At 36.3% G+C, this 14,532-nt stretch overlaps 3 protein-coding genes across 7 annotated transcripts in view; all 3 read right to left on the bottom strand.

Moving 5' to 3' along the window:
* The window catches only part of LOC132170307 (acetyl-CoA acetyltransferase 2), a 33,325-nt gene extending 27,958 nt beyond the window's left edge, over window positions 1-5,367 (bottom strand). Inside the window, exons 1-14 of one of the 3 annotated variants that reach the window (XM_059581236.1) lie at window positions 5,144-5,367; window positions 4,665-4,763; window positions 4,352-4,525; window positions 4,150-4,255; window positions 3,518-3,656; window positions 2,977-3,054; window positions 2,828-2,893; window positions 2,126-2,211; window positions 1,907-2,006; window positions 1,714-1,824; window positions 1,586-1,627; window positions 1,352-1,438; window positions 1,014-1,117; window positions 529-718 (exon numbers count right to left, since the gene is read on the bottom strand). In XM_059581236.1, the coding sequence (XP_059437219.1) occupies window positions 1,028-1,117; window positions 1,352-1,438; window positions 1,586-1,627; window positions 1,714-1,824; window positions 1,907-2,006; window positions 2,126-2,211; window positions 2,828-2,893; window positions 2,977-3,054; window positions 3,518-3,656; window positions 4,150-4,255; window positions 4,352-4,525; window positions 4,665-4,763; window positions 5,144-5,174 (1,209 nt within the window). In that variant the 5' untranslated portion in view covers window positions 5,175-5,367 and the 3' untranslated portion in view covers window positions 529-718; window positions 1,014-1,027. Of the gene's footprint in view, window positions 1-528; window positions 719-1,013; window positions 1,118-1,351; window positions 1,439-1,585; window positions 1,628-1,713; window positions 1,825-1,906; window positions 2,007-2,125; window positions 2,212-2,827; window positions 2,894-2,976; window positions 3,055-3,517; window positions 3,657-4,149; window positions 4,256-4,351; window positions 4,526-4,664; window positions 4,764-5,143 lie in introns of those variants that run through there. The other 2 variants (XM_059581234.1, XM_059581235.1) reach the window with 2 other exon arrangements.
* A 399-nt stretch (window positions 5,368-5,766) lies between these two features.
* On the bottom strand, window positions 5,767-8,896 carry LOC132171476 (DNA oxidative demethylase ALKBH2). 3 transcript variants are annotated; one of them, XR_009439035.1, is made up of 5 exons: window positions 8,643-8,896; window positions 8,298-8,414; window positions 7,845-8,034; window positions 7,225-7,504; window positions 5,767-7,028 (listed from the first exon to the last, which is right to left on the bottom strand). XR_009439035.1 is itself a non-coding variant. In XM_059582796.1 (4 exons), the coding sequence occupies exons 1-4, from the start codon at window positions 8,868-8,870 to the stop codon at window positions 7,305-7,307; spliced, it is 735 nt and encodes a 244-aa protein (XP_059438779.1). In that variant the 5' UTR covers window positions 8,871-8,896; the 3' UTR covers window positions 7,138-7,304. The 3 variants fall into 3 exon arrangements, 2 of the variants coding, with proteins under 2 accessions (XP_059438779.1, XP_059438780.1); XM_059582796.1 differs by lacking the exon at window positions 5,767-7,028 and having other exon boundaries at window positions 7,138-7,504; XM_059582797.1 differs by lacking the exons at window positions 5,767-7,028; window positions 8,298-8,414 and having other exon boundaries at window positions 7,138-7,504.
* A 916-nt stretch (window positions 8,897-9,812) lies between these two features.
* On the bottom strand, window positions 9,813-14,254 carry LOC132170798 (protein C2-DOMAIN ABA-RELATED 11). The gene is made up of 4 exons (XM_059581907.1): window positions 14,028-14,254; window positions 12,729-12,884; window positions 11,978-12,073; window positions 9,813-10,301 (listed from the first exon to the last, which is right to left on the bottom strand). Exons 2-4 carry the CDS (start codon window positions 12,837-12,839, stop codon window positions 10,005-10,007), a joined length of 504 nt encoding a protein of 167 aa, XP_059437890.1. The 5' UTR covers window positions 12,840-12,884; window positions 14,028-14,254; the 3' UTR covers window positions 9,813-10,004.
* Between the last annotated feature and the right edge of the window lie 278 nt (window positions 14,255-14,532).

The raw sequence follows: 14,532 nt of genomic DNA, 5'->3' as shown, positions 1-14,532 counted from the left end.
GGTGTTTAACCCCGTTACCATGGTGAATGTGCTGGCCCCCTTTTTTTTTTTTTTTGAACAAGTATTCAGTTGAATTTTTCTGCCCCTTGGATCATGTATTAGCAGTATCTATATAATCTGGAGTTGTTTTGTCTTTCTGGGTTGGATTTAGTATTCACACACTCATTTTCTTGTGTCCGGAAGGAAAAGAGTTAATGGTATATAATTTGTTATTTTTGTGTGAAAATCATCTTCTCATGATTATTATAGTTGTTCTCCAACAGCGGAATTATTCTACTTGAGCATTAATCTAGTTTGCTGAAGATGATGGTGTCCTTGGGAGCCTACATCAATTTGAGGGGGAGTCTCATCAGCGCAACAAGACAGATGACTTCTCAATGAAACATCGTAATTATTCTCCTTGGGCATTAATCTAGTTTTGCCATAATGATGGTAGAATTTGGGGCAGAAGAAATTATAATTGGCAAAGCATCCATTGACAATCAATCTCACATGCCACTCTAGATATCAGGTTTTAAGAAATAGAACTAAAAATAGAAAACAACATAACATAACCTTAACCTTTTATTCCTTGAAAAGAGTTGATACAACATATTTTTACTCTGTTATTCGAGAAGAAAAGTAGAGATAGGAAAAAAGAAAACTTTCACTAATCATAAGATAACTTGAGAGAACAAATGGATATCATAACCTAGAATGTCCCACCCGCGTAACTGGCCTGCAAGATGCAAAATTCTTCCATGACTTACTCGAACTTCAAAAATAATAATGGGAAAAGAGATTGAAATATCTTCTATTCTCTGATATTTATAAAGTGGTAATGAAACTTCCTACATTATCTAGCATTATTTTTACAGGAACAACTTGGTTATTTTTTATGTTCTTCTAATTCCTCTCGGTTTGCCATTAAGCAATCTCATCAAATATCAGTAATGGTAAAGAAGACTCTTTTAAGGCCTAGTACTTACATAGGACTACAGATTCTGAAGTATTATATTAAGCATATGCCTTACCAAATGTAAATGGCTTACATGAGCTCAAGAACAAGGGCAGATGCCCCTCCTCCCCCATTGCAGATGCCACCAACCCCATACTTCCCATTCTTGTGTCTCAACACCTACAACAATACTACTCCTTTAATAAACTCTTTATTAATTTCATGTGTTCCTTGATTTCCTCATAAATAGTTGCTGGAGAAAAGCAGAGGAACACTCTGCATTCACATACACCACTATGTGGAGAGAGAGAGAGAGAGAACGGGGGGGTAACAATATTTGGTGATAACAATATTTGGTGAAATTATACGTTAACTACGCAGATGGAAAAAATAAAGATAGCATTTATATATTACCCCTAACAAAGTGACCAATATACGAGCTCCACTGCATCCCAATGGGTGTCCCAATGATACGGCTCCACCATGCGCATTAACTTTTTCCTGGTATTCATAACAAAGACACTAACTTTATGAAAATATCGAGTTGATAATAATTTTGAGAATGCACAAGAGAATGAAACAGCTAAAAGCAACTCAATTTCAGAGTTCAATGAGTTAAGAATAATCAATAGTCACTTGCAGACTCACAGGATTAAGGCTAAGCAGCTTTTGATTGGCAAGTGCCACAACCTGCAGGGAAGAGTTTAAGTACACATATTTAGCAAAAAAAGCTCAATAAACAAGTGATTAGCTGCGATAAAAGAGTGAATTCTTACAGAAAATGCTTCATTTATTTCAAAGTAATCAATTTGAGAAGCCTCCAAACCAGCATTTGAAATAGCTTTTGGTATTGCAAGGGCTGGTGCAGTTGGGAATAATTCAGGTGCCTGCACAGACAACCTTGTTTATAGCACAATTTCACTTTAAGTCTAAAAGCAAGCCAAATATGAACCATATTCTGTATGGTACCTGAGCTGCATCAGCAAATCCTTTGATCTTTGCAATCACTTGCAACCCTAGTTGAAGTGCCTTCTCCCCACTCACCAGCACTAATGCTGCTGCACCATCACTGTCGATGATGACAGCACCAACCCAGAGTGAATGTTAAAGAATTCACTTCAGCACCCAATACAAGGGAAACAACAAAATTGTACAACAAATGCATTAGAGAGAGAGAGAGAGAGAGACCTTATGCTAGAAGCATTGCCAGCAGTAACAGAACCACCATCCTCCTTGAAACTTGGTTTCAGCTTCCTCAATTTTGCAGCATCAAACTAATACAGTACATATTGTGGGGGGAACAAGGTAAGAAGTCAACATAAAACAAGGAAATGACATTGAGAACTCCATACTTTTTACTCTAGGAGTCCAAAAGTCTAGAATCAAAAGAAGAGTTAATACTACCAGGCCCTCCCAAGGGACCACGTGATAAATAAATAAAATGATGGAAAACTTGGTAACCATTTGAAAAGATTGGGGTTTGGGACACTTGGTACTGATTTGTTTTCCCTTTTTCTTTTTTTCTTTTTTTATTCTTTTTCTGATCTTAATGAGCGGATACTGGCTATGTGGTAGTTTGTTTAAAACCAACACCCAATCGAATATCATGGGGTGGGACAAGCAATGAAGCCAATATCTTTGCTTCTCTTTCCCATAATTTTCTACGGCATTGATAATACCAAAGTTGTTGATATAAAAAAGACACATAGTTAATGTCTATTTGCTTGCTTGGTGCAATCTAATTGGCGAATTTGGCAGTCATCTGTACCTAATGATGGCTATTCCAATTGCATGTCAAATAATCAATTGAGAAGAGATGTCTACAACTTCACATTACATAGATCAGAAAATGATATAGTTTAAATAAGTCAATCCCTCCCCTGAATTCACCTTTCCTAAACCTTCATCCTTGTCAACAATTATGGACGGCTTCCCTCTTCCCCCATAAATTTCAACCTGCACAGAATTCACAGTTGATATTGACTTAATACCAAAGGCTACGAACTTTTTCCTGCTTAGTATGGAATCAGAAATTATACCGGAACTATTTCCCATGCAAAGTGACCTCCATTCTGTGCAGAAATTCCTCGTTCAAAGCTCCTAATAGCATAATTATCCTGCAAGAGAAAAAGAAGATATAGCAGAAAAGAAAACATTTATGCCAACTGAAACTTTTAAGGTCACCGAAGGAAACAGTCAATATAAATAATGCATAATGAGAAGATACAACATCAAATAAAACAAATTTAGTGAAATTAGAACATAAACCACCATTGCAAATTTTTTTTTTAACACTATTCTCTTTTTCTTTTGTCAAATGCTTTGATGCATGGTATCAAGACAGAATTCTAAGTTCACTATATGTCGTAAGTCGCAACTTACGAATCAAATATCAACAAAACAAATTAAAAACTAAAAAAAGGAAGAAAAAAGTTCAAATGAACAGAAGATATGATATTTAGGAAAAAAAATGACAGTTAAAATAAATTTGGTCAAATTCATTCAAGTGACAAACATCAAGAGACTAGAGGGTAAAAGATACCGGATATTACAAACTGGACAAATACCACAGAACAGTACCTGCTCTTCTCTTGTTATGGTATGTTGATTGGCACATATTTCTGCGCAAACTCCCATTCCAAAGTCATTGTAAACATCCCACAGTCCATCTTTCAGCATGCCATCAACAATAGTATCATGTCCAAAACGAGATCCCTTTCTGTTTATAAAATGGAGTCAGAATTTATAACAAAGATACTTCCCCCAACTTAAAATAGGAACAATTGTATATGAAGGTAAGGCAGCACAAAAATCTAGCAAGCGCATCCGTTTAGCAACTGCTACATAACTGTAGCAAAGCAAGCGTGAGCATAGTCAAAAAAAATTGAACAATATATCATATATAGCTAGAAAGGTTCATCAAATTGTTCAATTCAAAGTAAAATTTTGCTTTCATGTTTCTTTCTTGGACAAGAGGCCGGCTGACTCAAGGCAGACGTTGTCACGGACATCCCACAAAATTAGCACACCCTTCAATATTGTGTATCATACATATCTACATGCTTCAAGGAGAAAGATCCTATCATAACATTTAAGAGGCCACCTCAATTTCACAAGCACGGCCTTCAATTTCCCAGTGCATGAGTAAGTAAAAGCACAAAAGCAACACAAAGTAAACTATTGAGTAAACAACTGATGGCACAAAGGCTGACCTTGCTTCAGCTAGATACTTAGGTGCATTAGACATGCTTTCCATTCCACCAGCCACAACAACATCATTCAAACCCAACTGGATAGATTGTGCAGCAAGCATTGTTGCTGGGACAAAGAAGATAAACAATCACTAAATCCCACTTCTCTGTTTTTTGTACATTAAAAGTAAAACAATCATTTTCAACTCAACGAAGGGCGCACCTTTCATCCCCGACGAACAAACTTTGTTAATAGTGGTGCAGATCACAGAAGTAGGAATGCCTGCACCCAAAGCAGCCTGCCTAGCAGGAGCTTGGCCTAAATTTGCGCTTAGGACATTCCCAAAGAAAACCTCTTGCACAAGGGAAGGATCAACATTTGCCCTCTTAAGAGCGCCTTCAAATTGATAATTTACAAACAAAATATGAATAAAAAACACACACAAACAATCGCTTTAAGGAATACTATTCCAAATAGCAACATAGATTAAAAAGAAAATAAAAACAGATAGAAAGACTTGACTAGTTGTGCTTACATTCAATAGCTATAGAGCCAAGCTTGGTAGCTGACAACGATGAAAGAGTACCAAGTAAGCCGCCCATCGGTGTACGTGCAACGCCAACAATACAGACATCTGTACGAAAACAATATAGATTAATCGGAGGTAAAGTAAGAATTACCCAGGAGGCCAAATTGTAATCCTTTTTAATTTTCTTCTCAAAAAACTATTCTTTTACATAAATCACGCATAAAATAGAAAGTAAAGATTGAAACTTTCTTGTCTTTTATGATCGTCTATATAAGCATGATAATCATGGCGTAATTCCCAGTAATTGAAACATATAAATCAGAGGAACACAGGGCAATTCTAATTGAGATTGTTAAGAAGGAAATGAAGCTGAACCCAACAGTTTTATCAAATTTGTAAAATGAAACAGTGGAGAAACATGCAAAGGTAAAGGAATCAAATCATCAAAAGGCAATCAATAACAATAATAATAACAAAGAAAGAACCTCGAGGTTTAATGGAGTCCGAGGAAGCCATTCGGAGCGTCCGAGAAAGAAACTCTATAGGAAGTTACTAACAAACCAACACCCTTTTGGATTTAGGGAACTTCCAAGAGATGTTAGAAATGATAGAAGGAGGGAGCTGAGAAAGAAGTGATAGAGGCAAGGAAGCGAGCAACTCAGTGATCACCCTCGAGCTCTAAACTAAGGTGCGCACGGGGGAGTTTGCTTCCAAACGTGTGACGATTCAACGTTGGAAACCGCAATACGCCATCTTTCTCCGTTGGGCCCACCGTTATCCGTCATTATCTTCGTTGTCTCAATTAATATTATTAATAATTTTAACAATAAATTGTTGGAAATCCAAATCTGATTATATTGTTAGTTAATAGACTATTTTTTTTTTTTTTTGGATAAATGATTGCTCTATATCTATAGTTTGATTTTTTTATTTATTTGAATATTTTCTATTTGGAATATATTTTTATTTTCATTTTTTGTTATATCTAATTAAACTATTTGTTAATGAGAAATAATAATCAAGATTTTAATATTCCACTTCCTAACATTAAGAATTGAGACTCACACTTAATGAAGTGGAAGTCACTAGTTCGAATCACTCTCCCCCCTCTTACGCGGACATGTCTGCATGTACTTCTTTTGAACATACACTATCTGTTTTTTTTACAAATAAATTATTTCATTTGTGAATCTCACAAATTCAAAGGTTGATTTGTTAAAAAGATGTAAGAAAATAAACAGCAAATGTACAAAAAAATATAAATAAATAATTCTCTTAAGAATTCATGATGGTAAGATACGTTTCTCTTGCATGAAATCAGCACATAATGCAGGGATGGAATAGGAGGACCAGGTGGCCCCCAATTTTTTTTTTTTTTCTTAATATATATGGCTTAAAATTTAAGCTTAGCCTCTACCAAAATTAAGTTTGGCTCTCCTTTATGCTCTGGCATTTTTTATATTGATGACTATTACATTTACGGGGATCATAAATCAACCCTTTTAATATTGCCAATTAATTTGTAAACCTCACTAAAATCATGATAAATTGAGGTCCTTGTGCAGAATTTGGTGGATTACACCACAGAACATTGACAGAGGGGTCCTGCAAGACTAGCTTTGGGGCACAGATTCATCACTGACACTGGAGATTATGCAAATGTTAGAATCACAGACACAGGCCTGCTCTTCTGCTGAAATGGAATCCTTCTTACTGTATAATCCACCTCTATCATCAGCCATCGCCGTACTCATTGGCATTGCAGGTCATACACATGCTTTCCCAGCCCGCAATTGCACTTGGTCAGTCCTATATAGAGTATTCTGGACGGCTTATCTAATTCAAATAGAAGCTTGCTTCATGCTGCACTGTTATTTTTGGCATGCTATGATATTACAGCTATTACTTTCTGGTCTGGGAGTTTGTAATTTGACTAATCTATACAATTCTCATTCACTGCGGGTTAGACAGTCTATGTAGGCAAAGGAGGCTCCTGTATAGTAGACCACTGTCACAAACTGGCTATCTAGCCCAGAAGTAAGATTAAATGCTAAAGCATAGTAGCAGTAAAGAGCAACAAATTTTACAAGCAGCTTAAAAAGATGGAAGTAGGGGGAGAGAAGTGGAGAGAGGACAGGCACTTGGGAAGTATGAAATGTAGTTGATGATGGGAGTGAGAGCAATGGTTGATCTAGTGAAGGGGAGGCATGATGACGCTGCATTTACTGGAAATTGGGTTTCTTTAATAGTATTAACACAAATTGACCAGCAGAGGAAATAGATTAGAAGGATGAGGCAGCTTATCTTTGTTCAGTAGTCTTTCAAATGTGGAATTCACCGAAGACAGCAATAGCATCATATCAGAGACAACTGAAGCTCATTATGCACAAAAAGCCAACTTAGACTGTGATAGCAACATTGGCAACTGAGAAACCAGTCAAACTTAGTTGTAATGGCTTTTACACAAATGCATGTTGCATATTCCAAAAGCTTCTGAACCTTTTAACATTCATATCAAGTTGTCAAGAAAACAATACATTCTATCTCCTAACAAAATACAAGGTACCTTGTTAACAGCTGGTTCTTCAAGACCTGGTCAGCAGACTAAAGCCCAATGAAAAACAATTCTCTTTTTAGTCGGACTCATCAAAGAACATGCCTGAAGGTGAGGTTAATACGATTTGCCTCTACTTTTGTACGCTTAGGCACTGAGTGGATCCAATCCCGTTGAGTGTTGCCCCTCATTACCAACAGTGATCCATGCTTAAGTGTGAATGAGTGCTTGTCAGCATGGTTACTCTTCTTTAATCGCTTGCTTGCAGGTTCTTCGTCATGGCTTTTTGACACTAGCACCAAAAGACAATTGCATACATAAAACCACCATAGTTTCAGTTGCATTTTTATTACAATTAATGCTAACGCAAAATTGGGTTAACAAACTGTCCTGGTTTATACTTTAGAGGAAGTAAGCACCACTAATGCAATCATACTGCTAAATTGAATTTGTAACAATTCTTAATGTCTATGACACATGAACAGTGATAGATCATCCCAAATGGTGGGAATTTCCATGATTAGAATAAATAGAACCAACAGAAGGAAGATGCAAAAAGAACTGAATCTAGGTGGATTCATGAAGTGCAACTAAAACACAGATAAAACACTCAGAAGAATGCATAAACATACCATGGGATGTCTTACTGGGTTTCTTCTTTAATATGAATTCCCGTTCGCAACCAAAGGATACTGAAGCAATTTCTGGGGTTGATCCATAGAGCTTCTCATCGTCAGAATGCCAACCGACGTAGTCATTACCACCTTTATACCTATTCAAGAGCAAGCTATTAAAACTACTCCCAGGAAGAGCTTTGTGGACCTTCACAAAATAAGTGAACAAAACACATGAGTAACACTAATAATAAGGATTATCTGCAAGAAAATTTCTATACAATCATTGAACAAAAATTTCCTGGGTTGAAGGAAATTTCTCCAAACATGGGTTAAGAATCACATACACTTTTAATTCTCACATTGAGAATCACATGCATTTTTTGGAGACATGTCAATTTAAGACTGGATTGGAAGAAATTTCTCCAACCCATTCGGAGAAAAACTTTTTCCATCATTCTTATTTCTTACCGCATCCAATATTTCCTTAAGTTGAGGAAACTCATCCCAAGAATAAGCATGTGGCTGGTATCCACTGTAAATCAAGTCCGGCAACCCTGGACTTGCAATGTAACATGTGTCTCTAGGCTATCAAAAAACAAATACTATGAACCATTAGAAACCACAAAGTCAGCAAGATGTCCAAGCATATGAACCTAACATCAGACCTCTTACATTTCAAAATAATGTAGAATTACTGTCAGAAAATCAAAAAGATCCTAGTCTACTATCCAACAAAATAAATAGATATGTGAAAAACAAAAACAAAAGTAAATAAATTACTCGTAAAGATGTGAAATTTCTACTCTTCTTTACCTGGACGCAAGAGCGACCGAAGACGCGAATGGTGGGTCTGGTCCAAGGGATTTGATCGTTGAGATAATCGAAGCAATCCCATGCCCGACGGAAAGGCAAGAAGCTGGGCATGTACACGATTTCGCTTCCGTTTCCTAGATCCACCCTCTGTCTCTGTCTCTTCACGCCGCTCTCATTGTCGGGGTTTGGGTCAGTGGATTCGCTCACCGCTTTCAACCTCAGACTCATCGAAACAAACTGCGCTATTGACTTACGCGCCAAGACCAGGTTTTGTGCTTTAATCAAATATAATAATAAGACACTGAAATGATAAAAACTGAATTATTTAATTAAAACCTTGAATGCTGTAATGCGTACTCTTGTAATATAGTTTAGTTAGTTGAAAAGGTTATAATACAGTTTAGTTAGTTGGAGATGTAATCAAGATCTTGATAGATAATTGTTCATTATGAATTTGGAGTTTGGCATATTCGAACATGCTTAGAAGGTTGAGTAACCATCGAACTTACTCATTTGTTCAATAAAGTTCTTCTCTTCTTCTCATCTTTCCATTTCTTCTCTTACATTGTTCATTCTATTCTTACTTAGTTCCATTTACAATGTATTTCCATAACAGCACTGTAACAAATACTTATTCGGCTTTCTTTCGATTTTACTTTCAAATAAAATTGTAAAATGCGTTCACTCTGGGAGTGCATTTAAAATATAAAAAAAATGGCAATTTAAAAATTTAAAACCGCAGGCAAATTGTGTGTTTTTAAAAACACGTGATTTTAAAAGTCGAACTGTGATTTTATCAAATACTTAACTGCGTTTTATAATTGTAATTTCTTTCAAAGTGCACATTTTAAAACTGTTAAACTAAACAGACAATCCAATTAATAATCTGTCCATAATTTACTGGTTTTTCAATTGAAGTTAATGGTGCCAATTTTGGCTTCATACAACCAACACTTCCACAAAACCCTTCTGCTCCTTAGCAACTGGATAGAGTTTAATGTAACTAGAACGCGGATTATATTACTGACTGGAGAAGAAAAAAGAACAAAGAAATAAAACGCAGTGCAAAAATAGAGCCAGTGTATGTGAAATTCCAAGCTTACATTCAACAGCTTGAAAATTTGCAAGCCAAGTAAACAATATGTTTTAAGGGCTTGAAAAAGAGAAATCTAAACAAACCTGCAGCTTGGTTCAACTTGAGCCAACTGACATTCATAGAATCAAAATACTAATTCTACATTGGAAATGCCTTAAACATCTCTTTCAGGGGTTACATGAGGATAAACTAAACTACAAATACATATTCACCTCTTCCCCTCCATTGTAAGAAACCTAAAGCCTATGCCAACTGTAGATGATGCACTACCTTGAGGGAGCAACAGGAGGATCAATTAACTTGATCTTCAGCTCAATCTCGCCAGACTCCACTTCGCAAAGCCTTAACCAAACGCTCTGCACCACCTCGCCATTTACACAACTGATCGAGCTCTCCACAAGAAGACAATTGTCACAGTCTGGGACGACCTTCCTTAATGTTGTCTCCCCCGAGGAAGCCCCTATAATCTGTCTCAATCGAGCAGCGGAGATTATTGGCTGAAGGCTGAGGTGGGCATGTCCCATCTTGTCATCTGCCTTGAATCGGTCTTTATCAAACACTTCCTACACAAAAATGCATTTTGGTCATATGCCACAAATATCAAAGTGTACAATGTTGTTAGCATCAGTAAGGTTACTTCACTAGCTGCGTAAAAAGTGTTTTAACGTTGAAAGAAGAGATGAGAACATATCGAAATGAACAAAATTATGACAGAAGACCATAAATGACAAAACAAATAAATTCAGAACTTACCACTAAGTAGAGTAGCATATAATGGGAAAAATAAGAGTGGGAAAACATACAGGTCTTCTTCATGATAAAAATAACAGAAAATGTCCCAAACATTAAAATGGGGAAATCAAGTCTAAATGTAACGAAGTACAGTAAATACTGCGCTCTGCTAGTACATCCCAGTACATTTGAGCCTTCTGAAATTCTCAAATTCCTTCTCTCCCTGAATAGCCCATACTTTTCGGACAGAAAAGAAGCCATTCCCCTCATTATTCACCATCTCAATGCCAAGAATCCAATAACTGTAGGAAGGATATGAAAAGCCACCAAATACCAGATGTTTTAGACCAAAGTCTATGTACCATGAGCAAAAGACTGCCCTAGCTAACAATAGGTTAGGGATTGCCCTCCTTCTTCCACAAGGTTCTTCACTTTTAAAGATGACAACCACGCAAAAAATGCCACTTCACCAAAATAGAAAATTCAAATACCAAAGGAAGAATAACGAATAAAGCAAATACTGTCCAGGGAAAGAGTATGTTTGGGTGAATGTAAGTAGCAGCTCCTCCTGGGCATGAGAATAAACTGCTTAGCCCGTCAGGGGTGAAAGCTCTTGGATTACCTGGTAACTGATTCTGGCGGGTGGGGTTAGTTACCCGTAGGAGTTTGATTAACAGTGAGGATTGTTGTACAGTATGCGTTTGCGACGTACAATTAATCTGAGTAAAGTTCTCCTACGTTATCAAAAAAAAAAAAAAAGTAGCAGCTGATACAGCCTCAGAGTATTAAGATCTGGGAACTGTAGCTAAAGAATATTCAAAAAGGTGTCAAATTTCCATTCTGCAAACCCCATCTTTAAGGTTTTGAGACAAGAAGCTCAATTATGTCCCCACTAGCAGAACAAAGAACTGTGGCTTTCGTATCATAATGCACACACAACATGTTAACTGAAAGCCAAAGGTACTCAAAAGTGAAAACCTGTCACTTTTTTGCTCAAAATGATAGATCTAGGTACCACAGAAAGATTCCACACATCTGGGCACAGATTGTGAAAGAAAATCTCAATAAGTGAAGTTCAATGAATGCTTTGTGAAATCACAAGTCAAACCAAGGAGTTGAATCAGTTAAAGCAGACAAAGAAAGTTGAAAGGAAGGACGACCAAAAAGTCATTCCAACACATCGAATGGCCATTATCAAATTTGATAATTCATCTTGCAAAATGAAACAGAACTCTGTAGTGAGCACAGAAAACCATGCGTTTCACCTTTTTTCTGAACTAAATTTGGGGATAATTAGAACCTTCTAGGAATATGTGATTCAACCAATTTGCAAGTTGACAAAAGGCCAAACTAAAAAAATGAAATTGTGCAGATTCTCAAAACCCATAAGATTGCAAAAGGTCCTACCTAAAGATCTCATATAATTCAGAAGATCATGAAACAATACAAGATATAGAACTCACTGGCAGAATTGAACATTTCTGAATTCAGAACTTAAGGAACTTACCAAATTTAGAACTCCAACTGGTTCTGAGAGCGAAAAACTTAGCTCTTCATTCCAAACAGGATTAAGGCAACTGTTGATAACCTTGGTCTTTGCCGTCTGATACAGAGATAACACAAATAAGTTACTTCAAAATTTGTATAGGAATAAAACTACTTAACAGAATCCAGCATAAAGATATTAGCAAATCCTTTGCCCTAAGCATTTATAAAGGTGCCTATGAGAAAATTCTTGAGTGATCTGCTTTATTCATATTCTATAATTCTGCCAAACAGTTGAACTTCAGAGGCAAAATAACTGACAACTGATAATTCGTGGCAAGTAGTAAAATTAGTTCCAGCCTTGGTAACTACAGGACTGCTGTTTTCCTCATTCTTTGTATTCGAACCATTAACTCATAATTCATTCAATCTCTCAATTTAGTAACTTCATCTTTTTCAATACATTGCTTAAGGAAACCTAACATAACTCTGAAATCATACAGTGGGGTGTACACTATACAATATGTGACAGCAAAGAATGTGTATTTAAAAATTACAGATGATGAATCAAGTGAAAAGATAAATACTATGAAATATTAAGAATTGAGATCATGAGATCGGCGACATAGTTTCCTTCAAAGTGAGGTCAGATATCAAAGTGCTCTAAGATGGACGTGATTCAATTTGCTATAGCTTAAATTATCAGGCTGCACAAATACAGGAAAACCAAAAAGGAAGGAAAAAGCACAAATCCACAAACATCGTAGAACCACCTGACTGCCTAACTTGACTACCACATAAGGATCGCTGCTCTTGAAATCCCGGATTACCAATCTTTTTCCTTGCACAACCATCACTTTTAGTAGCCCTGGTGACTCCCCCATGATTTGCTCCTAAGAATGGGTCAACTTCACAAAGAGACCCAACAACTGCAAAGCATCGAACAAAAACATGCCTTCAACTCTAAAATACAACCATATATTCGTGTGGGACAAAAGAGCACGATAAGCAGAAATTAAGACAACTAATTAAGTTGAACTGAATAACTCCAAAGAAACTTAAAACGTGGACAAGTACAATATTATAATTAAATAATTAAATTTATTATTTTTATCGGTTTAAACTTATAGGACAATTGACAATTTAATATAGTATCAATGTAGAAGTCTTAAGTTCAAACCCTAACCCTACAGCTAGGGCTGGCAAAACAGGTCGGGGTCGGGTCGACCCACTTAACCCACCAACTCAATAAAGATAAATCCAAATTCAGCTCGTTTAACTAAACAAGTCAGATCCTTAAACTTGAACACGACCCATAAATAGGGTCAAGCAAGTCAACTCGATTATGATCTAAACACGTTTATGTCAAACAATAACCTTTTAATTTCGTGTCAAGTTGGCAAGTCATGTCAAAAATTGTCAACATACTTATATTTTACCTCTCATTTTAATTAAATATTCAAGTGTTAAGCCTCACTTATTGAGAAAGAATTTGAGCCTACGTGATAAAAGTGTTAGAATATTAATTCATTATTTCTTATCGGCTTGCTTATGGGACAATTGCTAATTTAATATCAACTCTAAAATACCACTCTATACAACTCCCAACAAGACCATTTATCCTAAATAATAATCATTCAGCTTCTGCACATACATAGATACGTACATATTTACCCAAAGTGTGCGTTTGTACACACACAAACATGCATTATGCATACATGAGAGAGGGACGGGGGAACCTTGTATCTGATGGCCAAAATGAAGGGAGAGCTAAAATTAGAGAAATTTAGTGAGATTTTTGGGAAATGGAAAAGAAATTAAGAAGCTTGCATGAAAGCAATTAAAGTAGGAAATGAGAAACCCCATCATTTTCTACTTATGTTACGTACAAGCTCAAAGCAAATTCCCAAAGAAAGACTACAACTAGAACAGCAACAATAAAGAGCAGACTAATTGACACCCAACAGAAACCAAGAAAAGTGATAAATCTGTATTCGACAACACAAAAACACGACTATTTTCTTGGATCAAATAAACCCAAAATGAAAACAGAAACAGTGGAATCAACTTACCGAGAACAGTGAGATTTGGGGTTTAGTTGGTGATGTCTGTTTGTTGGTTTTCCGTCAAATTTTGGGAACTCACAGTCAGATTTTTTTTTAGCCTTACTTGCAATTATTGCAGGTCGATGACATTGCACTTTAAAATGAAAAAATCACAGCACGGAACTGGCAGATGTCGGTGAGGAGTACGTTGACGAGACCAAGTATTTTCTCATGCGCGTGTCTTCGCTGACACTAACTCGCTCCTTGTTGAATACGAGTATAATATAATTTCCTCTGTTCTTTCTTTTTGTATTTTTATCCTGAATAATAATTGGTCAATCACGCGACTCGTCTATCGACTCGTCTAGATAACCGGGCATACAATTTAAGGCTTGCAATTTCTACCAAAAAAAAACTATAGAGGTTAATTGTAATTGAATTTATTTAATTCAACATACTCAATTAATTTATTAATTTTGTATTGAGCTTATATTGGATTTACTATTGTCAATCACGACCCCTCAACATTAAT

This window comes from Corylus avellana, chromosome ca2 (assembly GCF_901000735.1).
Source record: "Corylus avellana chromosome ca2, CavTom2PMs-1.0".
NCBI classification, from domain to species: Eukaryota; Viridiplantae; Streptophyta; class Magnoliopsida; order Fagales; family Betulaceae; genus Corylus; species Corylus avellana.
This window is presented reverse-complemented; position numbering and strand designations above follow the sequence as displayed.

Excerpts from the sequence above, each read along its gene's own strand:
- LOC132171476 (XM_059582796.1), bottom strand. The coding sequence starts at position 8,870 with ATGAGTCTGAGGTTGAAAGCGGTGAGCGAATCCACTGACCCAAACCCC. Across the intron at positions 8,035-8,297 it reads TTAAGGAAATATTGGATGCG|GTCCACAAAGCTCTTCCTGG; the intron begins GTAAGAAATAAG and ends TATTTTGTGAAG. Across the intron at positions 7,505-7,844 it reads ACCCAGTAAGACATCCCATG|TGTCAAAAAGCCATGACGAA; the intron begins GTATGTTTATGC and ends TTTTGGTGCTAG.
- LOC132170798 (XM_059581907.1), bottom strand. The coding sequence starts at position 12,839 with ATGGGGGAGTCACCAGGGCTACTAAAAGTGATGGTTGTGCAAGGAAAA. Across the intron at positions 12,074-12,728 it reads TAGTCAAGTTAGGCAGTCAG|ACGGCAAAGACCAAGGTTAT; the intron begins GTGGTTCTACGA and ends TCTCTGTATCAG. Across the intron at positions 10,302-11,977 it reads CAGTTGGAGTTCTAAATTTG|GAAGTGTTTGATAAAGACCG; the intron begins GTAAGTTCCTTA and ends ATTTTTGTGTAG.